Below are 26,885 nucleotides of genomic sequence, written 5' to 3' on the forward strand. Positions count from 1 at the left end.
CAGGAACTACTTTTTGAAAACTGCTCTCAGGCTGCCAGTCAGTCACATTATTGACAACATACCTCACTGCTGTTACTGACCAGAGCTCTGTGTGTGTTCTCAGGTATCTGAACCACGTGCGGGCTGCCATGCCTCAGGACACAGCTGGAGGATACACCTCAGCTTTGGCCTGTCACCGAGCTGTTCAGGACGCTTTCAGTGGGATGTTCGTCTTTAAACGCTGAGAACATCCAGAGCCCGAAGATAAATGTGACCAAAAGGACAATAAAAGCCACTCGCTGCCACCCTAAAGAGGCCAGCGCTGCTGAGCTGAATGCTGCTCTGACTGATTTTTGTTTAATGACCTTTTTTTTATATTTTGTTTTTATCTTTTATTTAAATCAGTCAACAACTGTCAATTTTGTGAATTTTATTTAAAAGTGAAACAACTCCTGACATATAGTCAAGCTTTGAATAATAATAGCTCCAATACATTAAAGTAGAAACAAAATATGATGTATTGAAGTACAGATTGGACATGATTTCCTATGACAACATGCAACATAATCTGTTATTAAGCATCAGTTAAACTCCGATTAAAAACAAAGAAAAGTCAAATGTCTCAACTAAAAAGTTGTTTTTTATTCCTAATATCGGCAGGTCGATCATGAATCCGTGGCTTCTTCACACTTCTGTCTCTTTGGAGCAGGTTCTTCTGAAGGATCTGTAGATAAACAAAATCAGTTTATAGTTTTTTTTCCACATAATATTCTTTGACCCATATGCGGCACATATAAGATACATACATGCTCTTCAATGAGAGCTGCAAATAAAAGATGAATTTCATCATTGATGTATCGTAAATCAGAACCAGAAACGGGTTTCAATTTTGAGTTGAAAAAAGGAAATTGCTCACATTTGACGAGCTGGAAACATAATTTCCGGCATTTTTGCTGGAAAAATGTGTCAAACCATAAACCGATTATCAAATGAGTTGCCATTTGATGTTGTTTATTGAGTAACTGACATTGTTTCAGCTTTTCTTTGGGAGTATTTATATCAAATATGATATACAGATTAAGCGAACAGACAATCCAATGGAAAATCTTATTGGCTTTTTATGGAGCGAACCTAAGAAATACGTCGTCCTTGCATCTCTCTATCACCACATTGTTCTCTCTCATTCTATGTTTATATGTTTGAATAGTATTCTTGTTCATGTTTGAATATGTTTTTTCCCCTGAAGTGATCATCAAATTGTCATTACTTCCTCACCGTTGAATGAATGAACTCACCTGTCTTTTCTTGATCACCGCTGAAGAGGACTTCTTTAGGGATGGTGAAACTCACGCAGAGCATATCTTTGTTGGGTGCTACATTACGCACAAAATGCACAGAACACTTGTCCTTCAGGGGGAACCCGAGGCTACAGGAGGCCCTCTTCACCACATCCGTATCAGGGTTGTCTTCTTTAGAGAAGCTGTAGCAATGCACTGTGGGAAGGTTCTCGTCGCAGGAAAGCTCCTGGGGCAACAGACCTCTGAAAGCATCCAGGAAGTCCAGAGCCAGGGCAGGCAGGTTCATCACTATGTGAACCTTGGCCTTTTCCCTTCAGCAGCACAGGCAGCTCCTGCTTCACGGGCCCCTGGATGAAGGCTCTGCCGTCCAGGTTAAAGGTGCGGACTTTCTTCTCCACCTTGTTGAGCTTGCAGTTGTGCTGCAGCCACTTGTGGGATTCTGGGTTCAGATCATTGGCCAAAACATTGGCTCCGGAGCGGGCAGCCGGGACGGCGAAAGGTCCGACGCCGGCGAACACATCGAACACAGTGTCCCCGCGTTTCACGAGCTGCACCACGCGCTGGTGCTCTGTGCTCAGCCGGGAATTCCAGTAGACACGTGAAAAATCAAACTCGTATGTCACCCCGTTTTCTTTTATCTGCAGCAGAGACAACGATGTATCAACTGTCAGTCAATGGTCTCATATCAGAGCATTATTGTACAAATGGATAGTATTTTTCTTATTTACAAATACACCATTAACGTGGAATATGCACATTTATGATTGAACCTACTTTGGCAACCATGTTCTCCTCCCCAGCCATCACCTCCATCTTGAAGTAGCGGTAAGTGGTGTCGATCATGTTTGTTTTATTGACCACACAGGTAACACCAGGGTTTTTGTCAATGATGACTTGACCTACAATGGAAGCAGACACAAAGTTAGAAATAAATAATTAAAATGTGCCGCTAACTTTAAATCTCCCAAATTCTTTGACACCATCATCAAAACACTGAATATTGTTTTAAAGAATTAGTTTCATCACATTATTACATTTCCAGAGACTTGTGCATCTTTGACAATGCACAAAATACCTTATTCTCTTGCAACACCTTCCTCTCACCTATAAGGTTCTTGTATGGGAGCTGGTGGTCCCGCAGGTTAAAGTGTGCGATGTGTCCCACCCGGCTGAACCCAGAGGGGACGTCCTGACCCGGGGGGAGCACTGCCTCCAGCACCTCATCACTCTTCAGGTTGTGGTAGGTGAGCTGCAGCTCATAGTGCCGCAGCTCCTGAACCACACTGAAAGACCTCAGAGCCTCGGCTTCACCTTCACTGAAGGAGCTTGACGAGGAGATTCTGTGGGGGTCCAACAGGACTAAACGAAAGTCACTACTCCCTTCTTCATCTTGCACTACTCTGGGCACCCCTGGGCGCTGGATGGTTGCCTTTTTCAGGCTCTTAACTACTTTGTTTAAGACCCCATTGGGCACCCGTAGAGCCGGGACAGTGATGGTCTGTGTAAAGGCCTCTTTGTTGAGAGAGGTCATACCCCGGACCTCTTGAGGGGGCTTGTAAAGCTTAGTCTCCATGGTGGGTTTCAAATAAAAATCAGAACAAACGGAGGCTGCAGACCAGAGGCTACGAAGCACAGCAGATTTGAGGTTTCTTTCAGCTTGAACATAGGAAAAGACTCTGGAGAGAGACCTACAATTACATAAAACGTGGCGGTTAGGCAGCAGGAAAGTTATAAAACACAGAATAAGAGTGAATTGTGTGGTTGGTTTAACAAAACAGAGCCGCGTCGGCTAAAATACTCAATAATAATAATAATTATGCTTCTATTTTCAAGAAATGTAACATTGAGAGCTCACCTCAACATCCTCCGCTCTCAGGCATGCTTGGATTGCGTCATCACTGGTCGACCAGTGCCGGCTGTTGATTGGTCAAACTAACGGAGAGTCGCTCTCTGATTGGGCGGTCTCTTTACTGACGTGCCAAATGCGACGGAAAAGAGGCAGCTGACGTAAATTATAAACAACAACAGTCAGCAGCTGGGATGTTGGTAGGAGGAAGTTTGGTCGTGAATAAGAAGTCTTGCAGTTTGTGCCCTGAGTTTCTGAGGGAAGAAAATGAGCATCAATAAAGATTCAGCTCCAGACTTATATCGGGAATGCGTCACCAGCGATAGAATCATCGAAGGAGACGAAACGACACCTTTAATAACAAATGTGAGTAAGAAAACACTCTTTATAGGTTAAAAAAACAGTGAGCACGTGAACTTTATAAAACGAGTAAATGAGGATCAGTACAGGAAGTTCTCTGTGTATGTTTATGACTACATCACGCGCCTTTTCTGTAAACTTCTCAGTTTCCACTTTCTGCTTCTGTCAGTAAATAGGCTACAGTGAAAGTCCACCCTAAAACACAAACTGCTCCATGGTGTTTCATTCATTGTTTTCCACTGAGGAAATATCTAACTTGTGCAAATAATTGCTATTTAATATTTAATATAAAGAGGATTTAATCAATTTAGACACAATACAGTGTGTTTGTTAAGTGTATTTTTCTATAATAAAAAATGTTCTAAAAAGATACACCAACTGTTAATTATCAATAGTCATACTTTAAAAAAAGGGATAAAAAGATAAACAAAGAGCTTGCATCAAACTTTCAAGATTAGGAAGTTGCACGAAATTAAAAGAAATGTACAATTTACCCAGGAGTTTATGAATGCAAGTTCAAATATATAAATCACATTTTTTTTATACTTCTCTGCTAGTTACTGTCCTTTTCAGATGTGTTTTTAATAACGATAATGTAGTATTATAGTGATGGACACTCATCATGATTAGTACCATAGGGCTTTTAAAACAATTATTTAATATGTTTACTTGGCTCTGGTGGGAGATCTCCAAAGTCCTTGTGATAAGTCTCTTCATAATTTAGATTTAACTTTAACTTTAACTTTAACTAGTTTTTCCTAAAACAGTTGCGTTTAAATAAATGATGTATGAAGACCAGCCTTAAAATGCACACTTTTAAGTTTCCTGCATTATAGTTTAACTACTATTCAGGGTGTAAAGGAATTCTAAATTCCCCCAAATCAATCCAGATAACATAGCACAGGTGATCTGTGGTACACCCTAATCAATACAGGTATTGATCATCCCTGACTGTTTTTGCATTTGGTCCATTAACACTACTCTACTCATTGATTAAGTAGCTCAAAGAAGATTCAAATCCATCTCTGTGATGTTGAACAAAGGATTGAATGGTTCAGATTTACAAAGCAATGTTTGGTTTAAAAGTATAGGAACAAGTAATGAGTCACCTGACCTATTATAAGAGGCTAACACGAATCAATCAGTGTGGTTTATTTACTGTTTTCATGTGGCCAGAAACCATGCTCAAAAATGAGAGTAGAAACGCCGTGCACTTAATCTAATGACACATTGTAAAGTTGATTAATTGCCCCACATGTTTATAATTACTTTACCATGTATAAACCCTATCACTATTTTGAAACCAAGCTCAATAAATACAATGTAAAAGGAACTAGGTGAGATAAGAACGGTCTTTACATTAATTTGTTATTTCATATCACAATACCTTACCAGTGCATATTTATTTTAAAACTCAAATATCCTAAGTATCTGTGTCATTGAAAGTACCATCTTATCTTATCTCTTATCCTATTTGATTTGGTGCATTATTTGTTATCATTGCGACCCTGCATTTTTATCAGGTGTCATAGCTTACTTCCTGGATCTGATCAGCAGCTCGCAGGTCAATCCCCGCTTGTTGTGACACTGACACCAGAGTTGTCACTCGTTCTCTCCAGGATATCCCCTATTAGAGAGGTCAAGCAGTTTGGGCAGCTCCCCTTATCCTGAGCTCAGGCAGCTGTCCCACTGCTAGCTGCTCAAATCCCACCACATCCACTCCCATTTCCATTCCCTGATCCTACATGCCTCTGCAGTGTTGTTTCATGACGTCCATCATCAGGGCCAGCCAGTTGTTCTGAAATCTGTCAGGAGCAATTCTCTTAAAGCTCCTAGAAAAATAATACGATTTCTTTGGCTCCATGCTTTGTCTTCACATGAATTGTTTTAACTCTTTATCGTTTTTTCACATGTTATCTCCACTGTGTGCAGGGATCGGTGCAGCCCAGAGCCAAAGGAGCCTCTTTCGCCTCCTCTGTGTTCAACCTGATGAATGCCATCATGGGCAGTGGCATTCTGGGTCTATCTTATGCCATGGCTAACACTGGAATAGTTGGTTTTTCGTAAGACTGCTTTTATTACACCTTTTACCACAGTGTTGTTTAAATATCTGACGCCTTTTTGAACAAAGCGGACCTAAATACAGCTACATGTGCACTCATTTGTACTGAATGTATCTTTCCTTTCCAGTCTCCTGTTAGTACTAGTGTCCAGCCTGGCAGCGTACTCTATACATCTCCTTCTAAAGCTGTGTGGCCAAACAGGTGAGAAACTAACAATGGATACACTATGTAACTTTAGATTGTAATTTCCTCATAGGTTTATCCAGGGGGGTTATCCAGATTTGTTTAACCACACCCTGAACTATTTCTTCTGCATACCTCATTATCACAATGCTATTCAGGGAAATAGCTGATGTGTTGGCATCTCTTTGTCTCTTTATTGACTTCCTTGTTATAAGTTAATCAGGTGGTATGTAAAATATGTTTAAAAGGGTCAAATGGGACATGATGAGATAATATATGGGATGTTATCAATTATCACACAGATACTTTGAGAGTTTCCTGAGGGGGGGCGCTATATCCTGATTGTTTTATCATCTTCTACATTGGTCTTATCTAATGTCTGATACATTGACATAAAGTTGTTTGGGTCTAAAGTCGACAAGTTTGAAAATGCATACAATTCTGGGGGTATTGGGTCAGGCAGAAGTGACTTTCGGCTTATCACGATAACTACCATTATTGGTTGATATATTTTCTCAAAAATAATTGTGATAAGCAACATTAGTGTCATTGAAACAACATTTTCAGACACTGATGTAATAACAGTATGATAGCATAACAAATGGAAGTACCCCGTTTCAAACAGCAGTGAACTTCAACATTTTAAGAATATTCAGACATTGGAATTAGATGTCCGGGTCCGTGCATCTGGACCCGGTGACGACATTACCTATTGACGCAGCAACCACTGTAAGTTATATTCTTGTTTAATTAGACTTCTCTGTTTCATTTATTCGACTCTGTATACATTGTTATTGTAGCGTAAACGGCTAAATCGCGTTTGAGAGATTTTAAATCTCAGATCTGCTCAGGCGAAACCTGCTTTACAGGTCTCAGCACTCAAGCCTGCATTAATATAGGCACGGCCAGTCTATTGATGGCGTGAAGTACAACCGCATGACTCAGTCATTTTGTACCTTAAAAAGAATTTAAATACCGCATTTAAAATCTGATGAACTCAGTGTGCATCTGGACCCGGTGACGACATTACCTATTGACGCAGCAACCACTGTAAGTTATATTCTTGTTTAATTAGACTTCTGTTTCATTTATTCGACTCTGTATAAATTGTTATTGTAGCGTAAACGGCTAAATCGCGTTTGAGAGATTTTAAATCTCAGATCTGCTCAGGCGAAACCTGCTTTACAGGTCTCAGCACTCAAGCCTGCATTAATATAGGCACGGCCAGTCTATTGTCGCCCATCAGCTGTAGATAGTTAACTAATTAGAGGGCCGTGGTCCCTACAGCTGTGAGAACTGAGCAATCAGGCATCCATTTCGGGTAGCTCTTTTCTGGAGCGTCAGCTTCAGCGTCAGACAGCCGAAGACTGACAAAGACATTGGAGTCCTGCGGGAGTAAGACTGACAAAGACATTGGAGTCCTGCGGGAGTCCTGCGGGAGTCCTGCGGGAGTCACGAGGGAGGCAAAGAGGAGGCAAATCCTACTCTGATCGAGCTGGTGTCTTATTTCTCTTTTCTTTAGTTTTCTAGCCCCGCATGCTATAATCATGTGTATTTTCTCTATTCCTGTTCATGTGTCTTCTCGCAATTATCACTGGCCCCGTGTATCTCCTAATCGATATAACCGGCCTGCTCTATCCCACGTGCTCCACTGAGATCCAACATCTAGTTTCTGGTGGCCTGTGGAATTGCCAGTCAGCTGTTACTAAGGCTGACTTCATCTCTGGCTACGCCTCCCTGCAGTCTCTGGATTTCCTTGCTCTCACTGAGACCTGGATTACTCCATCCAACACATCCACCCCAGCAGCTCTCTCCACTGCATATTCCTTCTCCCATACACCCAGACCCACTGGCAGAGGAGGTGGCACTGGTCTCCTGCTCTCTCCCAAATGGAGCTTTTCCCTCTTCAAGCTACCTAACTTCACTCCTTCCACCTTTGAATTCCATGCCGTCACAGTAACCCATCCTATACAGTTAACCATTGTTGTACTCTACCGTCCACCAGGCGCCTTGGGGGACTTCTTGGAGGAATTAGATAATCTCCTCTCACTCATCCCTGAAACTGGCCCTCCCGCTGTACTTCTCGGAGACTTCAACCTCCAGACGGGGAAGATAGACGAACTAACATCTCTGTTAACCGCCTTTGCTTTCTCACTGTCTCCGTCCCCACCGACTCATAAAGCTGGCAATGTCCTTGATCTCATATTCTCAAGGAACTGCGCTACTTCTAACCTCTCTGTAAACCCGCTCCATACATCCGATCACTTCTTCATTTCATTCTCTCTATCCCTTTCCAAACATAACAAACTAATCTCTTCTCATCCTGCACTTGTCCGCCGTAACCTTCGCTCCCTCTCCCCCTCTAGCTTTGCCTCGTCGGTGCTCTCAGCCCTCCCTTCCTCTGATTCGTTCCATCTCCTGCCTCCAAACTCTGCTGCAGAAACTCTCCTCTCTACTCTCTCATCCACTCTGGACTCGCTCTGTCCTCTCACATCTCGGCAGGCTCGTCAGTCCCCTCCGGCTCCCTGGCTAAATGATGCACTGCATGCTAAAATAACCGTCCTTAGGGCAGCAGAGCGGAAATGGTGGGAATCCAAACACCGTGACGACCTCCTAACCTATCAGGCTCTCCTCTCCTCTTTCTCTGCTTCGATCTCTCAGGCAAAAAGCACTTTCTTTCAAGATAAGATCCAATCTTCCTATTCCAATCCTAAAAAACTATTTTCCATCTTCTCCACCCTCTTGGACCCTCCAAAAGCTCCTCCCCCCTCCTCACTTCTGTCAAGCGACTTTGTTACCCACTTTGAAAAAAAGGTTGATGATATTCGCTCTTCTTTTTCTGACTCACCTTTACTCACCGCTGGGTCACCAGACCCTCCTTCCACCAACACACTTACCTCCTTTTCCCCTCTCTCTCCAAGTGAGGTTATTACCCTCATTACCTCTGCCCGCCCTACCACCTGTCCTCTGGACCCTATCCCTTCAAACCTCCTTCAGACTATCGCTCCTGATATTCTACCGTTTCTCACCCATTTCATCAACACTTCTCTAACTTCTGGTCACTTTCCAAACAGTCTCAAGGAGGCAAGAGTAAACCCTCTCCTCTAGAAACCCACTCTCAACCCGTCTGATGTTATAAACTACAGGCCTGTCTCTCTCCTCCCGTTCCTGTCTAAAACACTTGAACGCGCTGTCTTTAAACAACTCTCCTGTTATCTCAATCAGAACAACCTTCTGGATCCGCACCAGTCTGGTTTCAAGGCAGGTCACTCCACAGAAACTGCTCTCATTGCTGTCACGGAGGAACTGCACACTGCCAAAACTGCATCCCTCTCCTCTGTCATCATCCTATTGGACCTGTCTGCTGCATTCGACACGGTGAATCATCAGATCCTCCTTCGCACTCTCCAAAAACTTGGAGTTTCAGGCTCTGCACTTTCCCTCCTCACCTCATACCTGAAAGACCGTACCTACAGGGTGACTTGGAGAGGGTCTGAGTCCGACCCTTGTCAATTAACTACGGGGGTCCCTCAGGGCTCTGTTCTTGGTCCCCTCCTCTTCTCCCTGTACACAAACTCGCTCGGATCAGTCATTAGCCCGCATGGTTTTTCTTACCACTGCTACGCTGATGACACCCAACTAATTCTGTCCTTTCCCCGCTCAGAGACCCAGGTCGTTGCACGCATCTCTGCTTGTCTAGCTGACATCTCTCAGTGGATGTCTGCTCACCACCTCAAGCTCAACCTTGACAAGACTGAGCTGCTCTTCCTCCCGGGAAAAGATTGTCCCACTCTTGACCTAACAATCAACATCGGCACCTCAGTTGTTTCCCCCGACTCAGACTGCAAGGAATCTGGGTGTGACCCTAGATAACAACCTGTCCTTCACTGCAAACATCGCTGCTACAACCCGCTGCTGCAGATACACGCTTTACAACATCAGGAAGATACGTCCCCAGCTGACACAGAAAGCGACTCAGGTTCTGGTCCAGGCTCTCGTCATCTCACGCCTAGACTACTGCAACTCCCTCCTGGCTGGTCTACCTGCATGTGCCATCCGACCTCTGCAGCTCATCCAGAATGCAGCGGCTCGTCTGGTTTTCAACCTTCCTAAATTCTCCCACACCACTCCGCTCCTCCGCTCCCTTCACTGGCTTCCGGTAACTGCTAGAATCCACTTCAAGACACTGGTACTTGCTTACCATGCTGCGAATGGATCTGGCCCTTCCTACATCCAGGACATGGTTAAACCGTACACCCCAGCGCGTGCACTACGCTCTGCATCAGCCAAACGACTCGTTGCGCCCTCGCTGCGAGGGGGACCCAAGTTCCCATCGGCGAAAACAGGTGGGTTTGCTGTCCTGGCTCCAAGATGGTGGAATGAGCTCCCCATTGACATCAGGACGGCAGATAGCTTGCACATCTTCCGGCGCAAACTGAAAACTCATCTCTTTCGACTCCACTTCGAGCGTTAGAACTATTAACGAAGCACTTTTATACTAATAAAGGACTGGCTTACCTAAAGCCAGTTGAGTAGCATTTGAAATGTTTGGCTCTATGAAACCTGATGTACTTATATGATTCTGTTTTCTTCAAGGTTGTGTCTTCCTGGTCGAATGTACTTATTGTAAGTCGCTTTGGATAAAAGCGTCAGCTAAATGCAATGTAATGTAATGTAAAAAAACAGTATATTAAAATACCAGAAAAATATAAAACTATAAGCAAAATTGACTCTCTTGTTCTGGTTACAATTTTTTTTTTATGATTGTACGGAAAACCGTGCTGTTTTATTTAGCATTATGTTAGCTTAAATATCGATGGCATTCATAAGTAAACAAACACGCATTTAAGCACAACAGGAAATATGTTAAGCAAAAATTACCTAGGTCATGTCCATATTGTATATATGGCATTATAAGACAATTTTGTCATCGTGCAAGGCCTATAAATTCAAAAGCCACTACTAGCATAACACACCTGTCGGCAGTTGATTTGCATTGTGGGTAATGTAGGCATCAGGTTTTGAAAAGTAGGAAGAATGCCTGGACTGTGTCTTCTCTCTGGCTGTGCTACACTAATGTTGATACTTTCCATTTTAAACTGTCCATCATATATTTGGCAATGTTGTAGAAATGCAATGCTGGATGATGTGTACTCTCCTAGGTAGTGGAGTAGTCCTGATTGTTTATGATTTGACTCTCATAGGTATCAATTCATATGAAGGTCTTGGAGAGAGAGCCTTGCAAAAACCAGGAAAAGTAAGTGTTGTCTTTGGTTTGAGTCTTTTTTCCTGTCAAAGAAAATGTATTCACTTAAATATTCAACATGACCAGAAGACATGTTCACATTAACCACCTTTTCACATTTCTTTTCAGATTCTGGTTGGAATTACCATTATAATACAAAATATTGGAGGTAAGTCAGCTCCTGTTTAATTCTTTTGACATGTTGGAAATAAACCGATGTTGTGGTTTTTGAGAAGCAGAGTGTTGAAGAGCTACACACTGCTCTAGTGTCAGACTGTGGCCGGTGCATTTTGGGGGCAGATAGTGCCTCCTACTGGTGATCGGAGGCATCTGAGCTCAGACTCACTCCTTTCTTCCTGTGAGGCTATTATCCGGACTCCCTGATAACCTTTGGCTCTCTAGCCGCTGTCCTCTCGGCCCCCTCCCCTCCCCTGGGCCTGAAACCTGACTTCTCGTCTAATTGATCACTGATGGTAAACCCACCCAGTGTTGAGTAACCTAATGGGACCCCTCCCTTTTATTTCCCCACCCCTCCCACACTTATTTTCTCTCTCCTACTGCCATCTCCGCCCGTCCCTCAGCCACAAACTGCTCCTCTCAGACGGTGGGAGCTGAGGTGACCGCTCCTCCGCACTCATTAGAGCACGGCTGAGTGGATTATTGCCGTGCCCTCTGGTATGTTTGTGGTTTTCCCAGCATGGGGCAGTATGTGTGAGAGTGTGAGAGCCAGCACTCCAGCATGCATCTGTCTACACCCCCGGCCCCTTTTATAAGAGTGCAATTAGCCTCACTCTGAGTAAACATTCATCTGTACTGCCAAAGGCTGAGGGGCCAATTGACCTTAATTACTGACCAGCCCTGGGCTCTCACAGCCTGCCTGTCCCCTCGCTCTTAATGAAATGAAAGTGGCTCTGTCTTAATGTTGAACACACTCTCCTACTGTTTGCTGGCCACACACACAGAATGTTTACGTCCATTTTCCTTGACTTGTTACTTATTATAAGACTGTTTTCTTACCACATGGCCATTAACAAGCCTTTTCCTTCACTCAAGGGCCCTTTTTGTTTAGAGATGTAAGTATTAAGTGTTGTTGTGCTTACAGTAACCTTCTGCCTGAAACTAAACCATTGCATCATGCTTGCTGTGTGATTTTGATTGATTGATTGAAAAGTTTATTAACAGCTTGTATATTGGGTACAGTACAGTACAGCTCAAAACATACAATTGTTAAGGGGATGCAGACCAGAGAAAGACTTTCGTCTTGTTTACATCAGGGTCCCCCATTTCCAATTCATCATATCATTTAAGACATATAAGACATATTTGACATACAGATGGCTTATTTACAATTTACATACAGGTGGTTTTTTACATACCCGTCAGTGTGCCTTTATGAGCTTGTGTGGTTAAAATATTTTATTTTTATTTTTGCGGTTCGTATAAACTGAGCCTTTTTTGGGGGGAAAGTTTTTGGCTAAAACACTAAAGCAACTGCTGCCTCAGAATAACTTTATGGACAGATTTGAGTGCTCATAAATGCCATTAGTTATTCACATAGTGAGGGTCCTTGTCTCTGTGTGGGCTGGAGGGTTATTGGAGGAATTTTCTTTTATAAACAAATACAGGATCTTAGGGATTAAGGTCTAGGCTTATTTAACGGCGAGTGCAAGACCTGCCTCGGGCCCAGCTAACTCTGGCTCTGCCTGGCTGCACACATTTAAATCCCTCAACATTATCTCCCTTTATGACTGAGCACACACTGCATCTGAGTCCTGTTTCAGCCAGAAACCTTCTGCCCACCTTGTGCAGTCTCCATCTCCCCTTTCCCTTTCTTCCTCCTGGTGTTTCTGGGGGCTGGTATGACCCTGAGGAAGTGACCCTGATCCCCTCTGTGATTGGCCGTCCTTGGGAAGGATGTTGGAGCCAGTCGGAGGCTGATAATATCCTGTTTCCTAGTGAGGTGGAGCAGTGGGAGAAATACCTGGATTAGCGTCAGAGATCATTATTGTTAGCATTCCTCCCCCCTCCTCGCACTTCTGCATCCTGGCTGCTGCTCCACTCTCCAGCCGTTGGAAGACCTGCGTAGCGTCTGCTCCTCCGCACCCAGGGCTTTGCTGGTGATCCCCTTGAGCTGCTTGCCCCACCCATCTGCATTAACTCAGAGCCGTAGTACCCCCTCCACCCTGACTTCCATTTCCTTTTGCTGGAAACACATACCACCCTCACACAGAAATGTAAAATTGCTTTTGGCAACATGCAGTCTTTTGATATGATTGTGCTTTTTTTGTTTAACTTATATTCAAATAATACCTTTCCTGAACCCTTTTCCCTCTCTTCACTCAGGCATGTCATCGTGTTTGTTCATCCTGAAGTCGGAGCTTCCTGCAGCCATCGACAGCCTCCTGAGTCCAGACAGAACAGTGTGGGTATCTTCAGATATATGAGCTCCATCCGGGCCAATGAGGACATTTGGTTCAAAATGTGTCACAGCTGCGGCTCAGACCAAGTCATTCTTTTAGATTAACAGTACTGAGATAAAGAACGAGTCATACTGTTCCCGTGATGTTGGAGATTACACCTTTGGCCTTCAAATAACTCAAACTTGACATTTCTGCACCACAAAGCTACACAAACTAGTATTAATCGGGCAATGAGAAATGTATGACTGATGCGGTAGAAGACAAACCACAGTACTAATACTTTGTCTGAGAGTGACTCCTGCTCGTTGCTGTACAGCATAAAGCGAGCCCAGAGGAAATGTATTTATGATGGAGAGCCATACATCACCCATCATGAGCAGCCTGCGTCTTTCATTGGCCTACGTGGACTCACAGGCGAGTCCCAGGCCAAGAATGTAACTTCTATCACTTTATTATTGGCCACACTGGTTTAAGCGAGAGTTGTAACTGCTCACAGCCCAATCCGTCAACATCTGAATCTTCCACGCACAGCTGCTTTGTATTAGTGCTCTCCTTTCACCCCCAAATCTCTCGCACATGTTCCCCGGAATCAGACTGATACAAGGGGATATCAGTTTTGCCATTCTAATTACAGCTCACTGCTGAGGGAAGCAAAACATTTCTGTTAATGAGTGGCCTTTGGATGTTAACAGACACATACTCGGCCTCATCAGAGCCTACATTAAATGAAAGTGTTTTTTTATTTTAATGTGTTTTCTGGCTCATTTATCATAATACAGTGGTGCTAAGTCTTTTTTAGAGTTTTTGCTAATAGACCGCGTGTCCTGTTTGAGTTTCTCTCTGCGTGTTTCAGTTCGATAACGAGGCCAAAGACGTGCACAGCTGTGGATTTGGGTTTGTGCTGCATCACTATGTGGAGATTGACTTATTGGCAGTCATACTCCCACCTTAACTGAGAGCTATCGTGCATCTTGTCATAGCGTGAAATGTTCCACATTTCATGGGTCTTCTAGGTAACCTGCGCCTTTACAGTAAGCCCCCCCGAGCCTCCTGAGAATGGATCCTAGTGGTGTATGGGATTTTTATACATCCCCGTGTGTGCATAATGTTCTGTAAAAAGTGCAGGAGGGGGTTAGCTAAGCTGCGGTCGAGTGGTTCAGTTAAACTTAGGCTGGAGTAGAAGTGATTGGACAAGAGAGCGTCGGGGTCGGAGCAGAGGTCTCCCTGACATCCAGTTACAGGGCAGGACTGGCCTAGACGCAGAGACAAATCCTTCAGCGCCTATGGTAGCGCCACAGCTGTGAAACTGCCAAACGGGGGTCAGTGGGTGTTGATGTGGTCGGAGCAGGTGCTGCTGACTGTGGGAGCCCATAAAGAGTGGTGGAGCCAGTCCCCTGTGACCCCGCGCTGCATTGCAACATACAGCAGCGGCAGGCAGCACCCTTCTCCACCGACCCCGACCCCAGCGGAGCCGGCATGCCTTCGACATGTGTCACCTCCAACACTTCCCCCCCCCCCCCCCCCCCCCCCTCCTACTTCTCCTCCTTCAGCTCCCCAATTCCCAAACAAAACCGCCAAGGCTACCCCTCAGCAAAGGAAAATATTATTCCCCCTCTCTGAAAAACCCGGCAAGTGAAATGCGGTCTCATCTGACGGAGCGACACAAAGTTTGCATGTGTATTACATAATTGTTATGGTTTGCCAGGACTAAAGCCCTTAATTCGTACCACATGATGAATCTGTCGCTCTGTATTTGAGCACGAAATGGAGACAAATTGACAGAGTTGGTGCATTTAAAAGCCCTGAAGATTGAGCTTTGTAGCCCCTCACATTGGAGGTTCTAGTAGATCATGATGGGAAATGTGCCTCGATTCGGCCTTTAATAATGAATGTCCTCTTTTCTTTTTTTCAGACATGCCTGGTATGAGCATGGCAGATTGCTTCTGATCATAGTCACACTGTGTGTTATTGTACCTCTGGCAATGCTGCCTAAAATTGGTAAGTGTGTTAATCAAGTGGATTTGCTGACCTTGAGTGAATTGTTGTTCCTTACCTGAGCTTTCTCTCACCCTCACAGGCTTCCTGGGATATACCAGCAGCATCGCCTTTTTCTTTATGCTGTATTTTGTAGTTGTGGTGAGTTTACATATACCCAGTATTCAGTATTGGTCATATACTGGCCAAAATAATTAGATTGTATATCAAGGAGGAAAAAAGTGTTTTGAAAAAGTGTTTTGAAAAAAAAAGAAAGAAGCAGCAGTAGTGCATGTCTGTTTCATTTGTGGCTCTTCAGGATAGTAGAATATTTGTTTCATAGTTTAAGTATGCGTTTTTAGATGGCAGGATTAAGCAAAGTGCATCCTTACAAATATATGTTTCCTTTGTTGACATGTTGTCTCGTCTCCTCTACAGGTTGTGGTCAAGAAATGGTCCATCCCCTGTCCTCTGCCTCACAATATGACGCTACTTTCAGGTGCATTCCAGGTAACAACAACAACCCCAGTTTCCTTGTATTTATGTCCACGTGCACACAGACACACATACATAAGATACCGCAGGCCTGAGGCGTGCAGTCTGGTCGACGGTCACGGCCACAGGATTAGGAGGAGGGGTTTACTGATTATGTTGGCTCTGGCTGATGAGGACCAGAGAGCTCTGTGTGGTGAATGGTGCCAGTCCTGAGGGGAAGGAAGTCCGGGTGACCTTGCATCAGTCTGGAAATGACCTGTGGCCTCTTGAAATGATACAAACCAAAGTATGGCTTCAGACTGGCATGGTTGTTTTCCCCTTTATATCTCTAAAGCCGGGCAATGAAATCTAGATGTGTTTCTCCCATTTGCAGCAGCACTGCAGAATTCATCTCAGAAATCACACGCTCGCTATTCTCTCCTTGTTTCTGCAGATATCAAATTCCTCTGACTCAGATTGTACACCCAAACTCTTTATCATCTCCAGTAAGGTACGTGTATGAAAGCAGACTTTTTCTCTCTTCCTGTGAGGGGGCAGAGGGAAGTTGTTGAAAGTAGATCTGCTGCACTTCTTGGACTCTGGTGACAGGTCGCACTCTTTTCTATAGGTTGGGTTGTATATGTAAGGAACTCCGGTGCACTATGCAGCTGCCACTCATATTTATTTTACATGTAATGTACTTGCAGAAATACAATGTGTGGTACAGATGTTTAAACATAACTGGACAATGTTTTGTGAGAAGATCTTAAAAAGCTGTGGTGGAATGCACCACTCTAATTGAATCAAGTATTGTTCTTTAGTAGAAAATGTAGCTACTATAGAAGTGTTTTAATTTAACTTTATACTTCTACTCCTCAACATCTCAGAGATAATACAGATTACAGCCTTTCATACCCTTCCTGTCTCTTGTGATTTTAATAAATGAATAGTTAAAAATGTTCCAACTTATCCAAGCTTTTTCTAAACCTCTCGGATCAGCTTGGAAGTGCGTCTTCACAAAGCTGAGAAGGTGCTGGTTTTCTGTGCTCATGAAAAGTTGACCTTGTCACACTCATGCAGCCCAGACGGTAATTACTGCTACACAAACCATACCTTGACCCCCTGCCCCCCCGCTCCTGTGCAGCAGTGTAAGCTGATAATTTGTTAATGACCGCTGTGCTCTGATGTGTGTTGCAGAGCGGCTTCGCCATCCCCACCATGGCCTTTTCCTTCCTGTGCCACACCACTGTGCTTCCAATCTACTGCGAACTGGACCGGTCAGCACTGCAGCCTTTACTGTTTTTATTCAAGTGATCAAATATGTTCACCATCCGCGTAAACACTAAATGTTCTCATTGAATATGTGTGTGTGTTTCAGACCTAGTAAGGCCAGGATGCAGACCATTACAAATGTCAGTATTAGCCTCAGCTTCACCATTTACCTCATTTCTGCGCTCTTTGGATACCTCAGCTTCTACGGTAAGCATGCACACTTTACTGCAACTACTTACTATAATTACTTCTCAACATATGTATTTTTACTACACATTTACACACATTCAATATTAAACTACACACAAGTTTGTTGTATCTGAATATTTTCTTGCAGTCTTTTTTTCTCAGTTAAACATAGCCTTTCTTTTAAGACCGATTAATCAGAATCAGGTTTTTACACAGAGCTATAGCAGCAAGGCCACCATCTTTTTACTTTTGTATATATTATTTATTTTCATTTCCATTGGTTTTTCATACAAAATTAATGTATCTGTCCTTTGGGAGAAAATAAAGTGTCTATACAATTAAAATATTAGTTGTATAACTGGTTGTTTTATTCTATAATTTCTGAAGTTCATTTTTTATTTCTCTTTTCATAGCATCCAAGTTATTTTCCTCCCAGTTTCATTGCTTCTTTTCAAGCCCTTTCATGTCTGCACCCTCACTCTGTCCTTGTCTCCGGCTCACAGCTCATGTGGACTCTGAGCTGTTGCTCAGTTACGACGCGTTTATGTCTCGGGACATCATGGTGATGGTGGTTCGCCTGGCCATCCTGCTCTCTGTGCTGCTGACTGTACCCCTGATTCACTTTCCTGTGAGTACAGCAACCTCATTATATTCTTTAAACAAACTAAACATTTCCCATTTCTTCATTTATTCTTTTGGGTTCTTTACTCAATTCTATGAAATCATCTGAAAACAGGAAATAGTTAAAGTTGCTGCACTTTTTCACAAGCCTCTGATGTCAAATGTCTTATTTGATTATTTATTAGTTTCAGGAGTCCTTTATTTGTATGTTCATAGTTCTAGTTATTTAGGTAATTATTCTAATTTTTAAACTGATGATTGAGCAATAGAGGTAGATTTATTCATATTTTTTATAAAATTGTGTTGTGTATGTATTTATAATGCTGAATTTCATATTTATTGGGTGTCTGTACATTTGCTGATTTGCTGCTTCCAATTGATACAAAAAGATCTAACGCTTTAACTCTCTCTTGCCAGACGTTTGCTCAGCTTGTTAATACAGTACATCTTCTCTGCGTATGTTTGGTTGGATTCATCTTTGTTTGTGTGTACAGGCCCGCAAGGCTGTGGTGTTGATGCTGTTTGGAAGTCGGCCCTTCTCCTGGCTGAACCACATCATTACAACTCTCACCATCCTGAGTGTGGGGCTGCTGTTGGCCCTCTTTGTGCCTGACATCAGAAATGTGTTTGGAGTAGTGGGTATGTATCATTTAAAAATAATTTCTCTTTATTCTGGTCTTTATAAATCCTATGATTATTCATCTTGTTATTTTACAGACAATCATTTAGCTTGACCTTTAAACATTCAGATCTGTTTTCAACTGCAGCAGACATTAAAGCAGCCAAGCTCTCAGCCAAGATGTCAATATTCCACAGTTATTGATCGTGTTGGCTAAATTCACAGTATCTGCTTATACATAATTAATGGTGCAGTCCTGCTCAAACAGTTTATGATGCTGCTATTGTCAGACATATACACTGTGTTGTCTTTGCATTTAAAGTAACTATCCTGCTTCTTTCTCCAGGATCGACAACTTCCACCTGCCTGTTGTTTGTTTACCCCGGCATTTTCTACCTCAAGATCCACCCAGGACCCCTCAGATCCTTTGACTCCATTGGGGTAAATAATCACAGATATAATCTATATAAAGATGTACTGTATATTAAATACTCATATATGTAAGCAACAAAAACAGTTTGAGCCCATTTTCCTTACATTTGTATTATTACATTATTTTGAACATATCCTTTTTGTTAATGATGTTAACTATGTTGTTTATGCTCTTTGTGTCTCTAGGCTGTACTTCTGGTGGTCTCTGGTTTCATTATGGGCATCATCAGCTTCTCCGTCATTGCCAACACATGGATAAATGACTCCTAACCCCGTCGGGCCCCCTTTACCCAAATTAAGCGAAGCAAAGAAAGGAGAATGCGTGCCAAAGATAGTGAGTAGTGGATAAAGGAAGGGAACGGACAGATGCTGATCAGCATTACCTCAGGCAGATTATTTATACGTTAACGTTGTTTTTAATACCAGGCTCGTCAAACATAGACCAAACTCTGCACATATAAGCCCGAACAAATAAAGGATTTGAAATGTTATATGTATTTTTACATGCTTGCTTTTAGATTATGCGCCAATTCAGGGCAAATCTTATTTTTTTTGTAATCAGCCTTGAACAAAAGATAGGCCTTTATTGTGTCAAACCGATTTATTTTTTGTATGTACTTCTTTTTCTTTCTAAGAGCCTGTTGTTCTCTGGGGTGATTACGCATCGAATGTAAACCATTCTGCTACTACTTTTAAAACGCTGTTGACCAAGTCGTAGCCTTAATGAATGTCCCTTTTTCAAGTTTTGTTTATGGAACATATTCACAGTTTTTTTTTCTACACACACAATCACAAATGTTCATTCCAAAATGTATTTAAATGCTTTTTTCCACACTTGTTTCCCCCTCTTTAAACTTGTTTTATATCATTTAATGATTGTCTTTGATTTTCCAAGCCTCAGGTATGATTATGTCTGCTGCTACTTGTATTCTTTACCTTTTTTGATGTATATGACAAAAAAAACTGTAAATTCCAATGTACTGTATGAGGTTATTATGCACATTTGAAAAATATAACTCTTCAGGTTACTGGCATTCAATAAAAGGGAAATTGTTTATGAACTGACATGTGCGTCTGCTCATTTAACCACAAACCTGTCTTTATTAGTGTTTATTAGTGGGAAGCTCATCAGTCCAACATGTCATGTCTATGGCTGTGTTTGACTGGCAGGCTCAGTGTGGAGACTGAGACCGGCTCCTCAGCGATGTGGGTTCAGCCTGCAGTTAATCAAAGCCACATGCTCGGTACGTTTCTAATCATGATGCTGTTTAGATTGTCTTCATGCTGCCTCTGGAACATACAGCCATCTGACTGCTGCTTTTAATCTGAGGAATTAGGGCCCCGCCGGCCCTGCACAAAGCAGTGGCTGCCCGCCCTTCACGCCCCCTTAAAGAGGTTCCCCAGTCCAGGAAATATCCCATCCTCCACTTTGAAGGACACTACCATGAAGAAAGCACACACAAACCACTATCAAGCCTGAAAATATATTTTTTGGTGCAAGAAATATTCAGACCCTTTACTTAGCTCCAAGTGCAAATCAAACAAAAATAATATCACAAGCCCTGCATTAAAACTCTGCCTCATGTAAAAGTACACTTTCTGCAAAAAAGGCCTTTGTGTCTGCTGTATTTATAATATATGGGATTAATAGATTTTTGTTACAAACCTATTACTGTGTAAGTAGCACATCCCTCTTGATGGTGTTTAAAGTGCTATTGAGTAGTTCAATAGTTCTTAACTTCGAGTTCGTTTCCTCCAACATAACAATAGACACCTGAAATTGGCAAGAGTTTACAAGCCAAAAAGTGAAAAACCACTGGTTTAATCTTTAACATTTAAATGTTAATATTTAAAAAGCGTATCAAATGGAATGCATGTAAAACCATGATCTGAAAAGTAACAAAACAGCTGTGAAATAATGTAGTTGAGTTAAACAATATGACCCTCAGAAATGCTGTACAGTAGAAGTGTAATTCCTCAGCACTTTCAGTGACCATCACCAGACGTCTGTCAACATAATTATGGAAACCTAAGCTCTTTCAAAAATAAAAAACAAACTCTGACTCCTACACATATGCTCCTTTGGGAACAACATACCTAAACCCATTTGCAAAACAAGAATACCACCTAGTGTCAGACTGTGTTCACAGCAGTCCAGCTCTTCTTCTTTCATTGACATTCCTCTCTTGGTTTATGAACGCCTAATTAGGAATAGATAACCAGATGCTCCAGTTTTATCATGTGTTGGAAACATGCATGTTAACACAGACCAGAGTGTTTTTATGGAGGTCCGTCTGACTGGGGCATGAGTCCTCGTCACAGGGTGGGAGTGTTTTTGTTTAGTTAAACTCACTCACACCCTGGGCCCGTGTCCAGCAGTATGACAACACCATCTCCCAGGGTTAAAGGATGGAATGAGGCGGAGGAGCGATGGTGGGCTGAAATCAATCCCCTGTTGGCAGCCTCGGCTCTTGTATTGTTTTAAGAGGAGTCGACTGTGTTCTTTGAAAATTATTTTCTGTTGTTGGAAATCAGGATTTTTGGGCAACAGCTGGGTCTGATCCCAATGTCACCACTATGAACTTTAAAACAGTTTGACATCTTATGGTTTGATACAAGTGCCTTCATATATTAAATTAGTGAATTCCAACTTTTCTGTACCTAATTAACTATATATAATATAGTTCAATGTCTTTCCATAAATAGTAGGCTTTTACAAATTGTTGTGATGATTAGCCCTGAGAGAGTATAAAAATGACTCTGCAAGAAAATAGAATAAACAGTTGAAAATGTTAGCTAAAAGTAACTGATTTATGATGTTAAAATTGTTGACTAAAAGTAGAGGATAAACTGTAAAAAAAAATGATGGCTAAAAGTAATGAAACAACAGTTGAAAAATGTGACTAAAGGTTATGAATAAAGGGGACACATGGTTAGCTGAACAGAGGCTAATATCTTTTTTAATAGTTAGTCAAAACAAGTGGACGTGGTACTTGAGATTATCTGACAGGACCTTTTGTGTACATCTGACAGAAATAAATTGATTCAATCTGCAGGCATCACTCGACAGCCCCATAGATGTTTCAGTTAGTCTTTGTGGTGAGGTGGTTGCAGCCCTCTTCAAATTAGCGGGCAGAAAGCAGAGCCAATGCTAAAATCCACTTCCTCTTCCTGTTTGTGTTTCAACAACAACATCTGATCAGGCCTTCACAGATAGTGGATGTCAGAAAGTGCAGCAGAGCTGAGAACATGCACATCTGCTTTCTGTTTACCCGTATAATCTTGTTCAACAGGCATTCCTGGCTGAAAGGTGCTTCAAGGGTCTTTTCACATGAGCTCTTTAATGCTGGTTGGCATGATGAGTGCTTTTCCTTGTTAGTCATGGTGGCGGACTGCAACTCAGCAAATGCCATCGATATGCAAGTGTCATCACTGATGAAGTGCTCTCCATCTTATATTTTCTCTTCCCTTTCATTCTCTTCATCGACCACCACTCCATGCTGCTTTTCTGCTTTTAATCAATTTCCATGCTCTATCAGTAAACATGCTCTTTGGGTCACAGTAAGAGCATTCCTCGCTCTGAGGACTCTTTTTCAGACAGCACATGCTCTGGCAATAGTGGAATTTATTCCTTTTACACTCAAGTTTCTTCATGCTTTTTGTGAAGTCACATCAAGGCCAATAAATAAGTAAAGTATATTTCTTATTAGGACACTATGATCTAACAAGACTCCAGGCAAATGAAGTGCAACCCTATTCATCAAAAGCTCTCCAGGCTGTGCTTATCTGGGTCTTTATGTATAACATTGGAAATCTTTACATTCATGATGCACGTGTGAGAAGAGTGTTGGTCCTTCACCTTATCTTCCATTGTGGATTGGAGAGCACCACGTGCTGCGCAAAGCTGTCAGTCACCAAACACACTTAAAACTGTGCAACACACATGTTGCTGTCTCGAACTGAGCGTCTTCAAACATTGTTCGCAAAATAATTGCCTGACACACTCAGTCCACAAATAGGGCCAACATAATGGCAGCAACACAAAGACAGAATAGACCAAAGATTGCTGTCACCTATAGTCACCACATAATCATCCTCGGAGATAGAGTAACAGATTTGATATTTTCAGCACAGAAATCAGGGTCAAGGGTGTGATAAGACTTTGGTAAATAAAAAAGGGGGATTTTACAATCCTGTGCTTGGTTATTTTGGCAGATGATGAGCAGGGGTTGAGAGGTATAGGACGAGTACTGATGGAGGCCCAGTGGTCAGCAGCACAGCATGGGGTTCAGACTGTGTTTTTGGGGGGGTGTGTAGGGGTCAGTTTGTCTCTCTGCGATCCCATCAGCAGTGAGCTGAGCTCTTAATGCGGCCCTGACGCCTCGCTGGCGCAGGGGCCACGCTGCCTCACATCTGGAGCCAATTACCCTGGAGGGGCTGTGACAGAGCTCCCCCCCCCCACTCCGCTGTCCAACACAGCTCCGACCACTCTCACAGTTACATTCCTCCATTTTTCACAACACCACTCTTTATTTTTGTCGGTCCCCTTTCCTCTTCTCCTGCCCTGCCTTAACAAACAAAACACATCCTCTACTGATCAAGGATTTCTTCTTAACTTATCAGCTGATTAGAGAAGAGTATCAGGTGACCTAAAGATATAGTAATCATTTGAAAAATATATATATATAATAACATGAACTTACACACATATCCCCTCATTTCCTTACAGCAGCTCTAAAGACTGAACACTAAATACTCATGGCCTTCTCATTGTGGTAGAATTGTATGCACAATAGTACGCTTTAAGTCATGTTTCCTGCGGTAGAGCACTGGCAGTAAACACCACTTGTGAATATAGCACATTTAGCACCAAATCTGATTTTACAGGTGTGATTTATGGAGTGCCCCTGCTTCCACGCTGGCAGCCCCAGGGATGTGTGTGTGTGTGTGTGTGTGTGTGTGTGTGTGTGTGTGTGTGTGTGTGTGTGTGTGTGTGTGTGTGTGTGTGTGTGTGGTGTGTGTGTGTGTGTGTGTGTGTGTGTGTGTGTGTGTGTGTGTGTGTGTGTGTGTGTGTGTGTGTGTGTGTGTGTGTGTGTGTGTGTGTGTGTGTGTGTGTGTGTAGGCTTCTATACCTGAGGAGAGGCTGGGGTCTTGTGACTGTGGGATGGGGGTTAGTTCCACTGCACAGTGACTGATGGATGTAATTGAGTTTGTGGTGGTGCAGGGGGTGCGGTGGGGTGTATACTAGCCCCGCAGGATTTCTCTCACCGGGGTCAAAAGAGTTGGGAATGGGCTTCGCCAAATTCTGGGCCATGCTCTCTTCTCCCCGCTGCCCTGTTTGGCACCAATGGTTCATTAGCTGCAGCTATAGGGTGTACCTGGGCAGGGAGCCAGAGGATTGAGCTGTCCTGGGTTACACGGACATAAATCGGAGCGTAGGCTGTGAAGTGAATGTGGAAACTCTACAGGTGGCTGAAATTAAGTCATATACACAGATTCGGCCTGAAATATGGCAGGCTTCTGGTAGCTGGTTCTGTGCTTGTGTGCAATGAAATGTTGAGGAGATACATCAGAAGTGTATTCATTCATGTGTGTCACACGTGTCTGTGTGTGTACATACACATGAATCCCACAAGTCTGTCTTCTCAGATCTGTGTGAGTCATGTGAAGTTGCAGACTTCTCCCATGGGTGCATAATTCAAGATTTGGCAACCACTTACAGAGAGGAGGTTAGACTGGAATTAGGAGGAAGGGATGCAGGGCCACAGAGCTGAGAGACAGAGGGAGAAAGAGAGGGAGACTGCAGGTAGAACAAAGAAACAAAAATAAATCATCCAAGACCATTAAAGTGCCAGCTCTGGCTCCAGGGTAAGACAAGGGAGAGAGGAAGTGAAATAAAGTTGCTTCATCATAATAGAGACGCAAGCAGCGAGGAGGAGGAGGAGCAGGAGGAGGAGGAGGAGGAGGAGGAGGAGGAGGAGGAGGAGGAGGAGGAGGAGGGTGGGAAAAAGTATGTAACAGTCTTGTCATGCCATCTGCTGGACAATGTGACAACTGTTTATGCACTTATCAATTTAGTTTGTGACACATTTTGCTAATTTTATATATAAAATATATATATCAACAAGAATATTCTGAAGCGTTTCATTCTGTGATTTAAAGCTTTTAAAATGATATTACTTAAAACATTGCAAAAATAGATTTTTTAAGGCTGTTTTCTATGGAGTCATCCCTCTATACAAACCTGACTCTAGTATATTAACCAAATGAATATGCATCTTTGTTCTTTACTGTATGTTCAGATGTATGTCCTGGGTGTTTATGCTAATTAGTTTGTGTAAACATTTCAGTATTTTGTAAAATGGGAAAATGCATTGTTAATTTAAGAAAACCTGTAAACAAAACCATGGAATCAGGTTATGCGGTGCTACGTATGAGTTATATATATTTTTTTCCGGTAGGGTCTCTTCATAAAATATTTTCTTACATGGAGCTTCAGTGAACAGGTACTCTCACCACTCACAATGTATAACCTCTTACGTATTGTCCAGGCTCACAAATACCATTAAAAGACCTTGACTTTAAGGTTAGCGTGAACGTATTCGCATGTTTACGCTTGCTGGTTGAAGTGATCTGCAGCACCAATTCCAGGTGCTAAATGTTTCACTTTGACCCGTCAGGTCCATCAGAAATTATCAAGCCTTTGCTGCTGATGGCTTTGAGTGTATTCACACTCCTTCACCGAGGCAATCCGCTATCTGCGTGCTTTATCATTACGACCTTCTCTGCTCAGTAAGGTCATGTCTGAGATGTTGTTTACAAGACAGTCTGTATCCCAGGGATGTGTAAGATCTGGGACCCAGGCCCTTTATTTATAACAGCTGGAGCAGTGCAGAGAGATGGGGAGCGCTGACATTTGGCAGAGTGGGGTCAGAGGTCAAGTCTAACACCAATAAAGTGGAGACTTTGATCCTGGCATTTATGGATGGAGCAGGCAGAGCACTTTCAGAGAGAGGAAGAGAGAAAGAGCGCAAAGGAGAGAGAATTGCATTTAAAGAAGATAAGAAAAAGGGACAATACTGGTAAGAGTAGACACTAGAGAAAACAGAAAAAGCAGCAAATATCGCATTTGAAAAGCTGGATTTAATTATGTTAAGTATTTTGGACTTTTTTTCCCTAGTCCTAACTCTGACTTTTATATCCTGATGATTGACTTTTAATTAGAAAAATCACGTCATCACAAATGTAAACCATCACAGGTTGTTCTACAGTTGTGATGTCAGTGTGTCACAGCATTTCATTTTACCTAAATGCATGAGTAGAATTGTGTCGAGTCTTAAATGCACTTCGAGCTGAGCCATATCCATATCCTCCTTTTTCCATCTCAAGCTACTCACAGTAAAACCATTTTTTGTCTCTCTTTTCTTTTAGTCCCCCAACATTATGATTAATTTCCCTTTTAATTTCCAAAATGAATGAGGAGTCCCGACCTTTGGCTTCTGGGAGAAAAACACGAAATGCATTTATTTATTATTAATATTTACAAATACATTCAGCCCTAAAATTACAGCCCATAGGAAATAGTTTAGTGTTTTTCTGGCAAGGTTAGTTTTAGTACATTTACACAAATAAATTGTTCTACGCTAAAGATCAAAATCAATACGTTGAAGTGCAAAATAAACAAATCTTAAACACAAAAAGAGCAAAGACAACATTTGAAAACATAGGTATACAATTTAAGATTAAAGGTTACAGTGCAGAATTGGATAACTAAGAAAGAAAGGAAGGGAGAAAGCCCTGTTCTGTCATTTGCTATACTGTCCGCTAGACGGCGCCATTTCTCTACTCAGCATAGGACAGGTGAGCCTTCACAACACCTTCAGTGGTGCATCGTGGTGAACGTAGTTCCA

At 42.5% G+C, this 26,885-nt stretch overlaps 3 protein-coding genes across 4 annotated transcripts in view; 2 read left to right on the plus strand and 1 right to left on the minus strand.

Annotated features, from left to right (window-relative positions):
* mnat1 (MNAT1 component of CDK activating kinase) overlaps positions 1-597 on the plus strand; it is a 31,543-nt gene extending 30,946 nt beyond the window's left edge. The window contains exon 8 of the mRNA XM_034222109.1: positions 104-597. Coding sequence (XP_034078000.1) covers positions 104-224 — 121 coding nt within the window. The 3' untranslated portion in view covers positions 225-597. The remainder of the gene's footprint in view (positions 1-103) is intronic.
* trmt5 (tRNA methyltransferase 5) lies at positions 480-3,261 on the minus strand. Its single transcript, XM_034222106.1, is given in 6 exon segments — positions 480-703; positions 1,275-1,584; positions 1,586-1,915; positions 2,052-2,176; positions 2,382-2,965; positions 3,133-3,261. Coding segments are annotated over 6 exon segments (1,416 nt in total). The 5' UTR covers positions 3,141-3,261; the 3' UTR covers positions 480-644.
* Positions 3,249-20,040, plus strand: slc38a6 (solute carrier family 38 member 6). Of its 2 annotated transcripts, XM_034222107.1 has the most exons (16): positions 3,249-3,489; positions 5,416-5,546; positions 5,674-5,747; positions 10,934-10,986; positions 11,104-11,143; positions 13,318-13,396; positions 15,307-15,392; positions 15,472-15,530; positions 15,807-15,878; positions 16,297-16,353; positions 17,040-17,119; positions 17,221-17,321; positions 17,807-17,931; positions 18,419-18,563; positions 18,890-18,984; positions 19,162-20,040. In XM_034222107.1, exons 1-16 carry the CDS (start codon positions 3,391-3,393, stop codon positions 19,243-19,245), a joined length of 1,380 nt encoding a protein of 459 aa, XP_034077998.1. In that variant the 5' UTR covers positions 3,249-3,390; the 3' UTR covers positions 19,246-20,040. The 2 variants fall into 2 exon arrangements, with proteins under 2 accessions (XP_034077998.1, XP_034077999.1); XM_034222108.1 differs by lacking the exon at positions 16,297-16,353.
* The last annotated feature ends 6,845 nt before the right edge of the window (positions 20,041-26,885 follow it).

This window comes from Gymnodraco acuticeps, unplaced genomic scaffold (genome assembly GCF_902827175.1).
Source record: "Gymnodraco acuticeps unplaced genomic scaffold, fGymAcu1.1, whole genome shotgun sequence".
Classification (NCBI taxonomy): domain Eukaryota; kingdom Metazoa; phylum Chordata; class Actinopteri; order Perciformes; family Bathydraconidae; genus Gymnodraco; species Gymnodraco acuticeps.

Coding starts and splice junctions, on each gene's coding strand:
- slc38a6 (XM_034222107.1), top strand. CDS start 3,391: ATGAGCATCAATAAAGATTCAGCTCCAGACTTATATCGGGAATGCGTC. Junction 13,397..15,306: donor CTGAGTCCAGACAGAACAGT/GTGGGTATCTTC, acceptor TCTTTTTTTCAG/ACATGCCTGGTATGAGCATG. Junction 16,354..17,039: donor TCTTTATCATCTCCAGTAAG/GTACGTGTATGA, acceptor TGTGTGTTGCAG/AGCGGCTTCGCCATCCCCAC.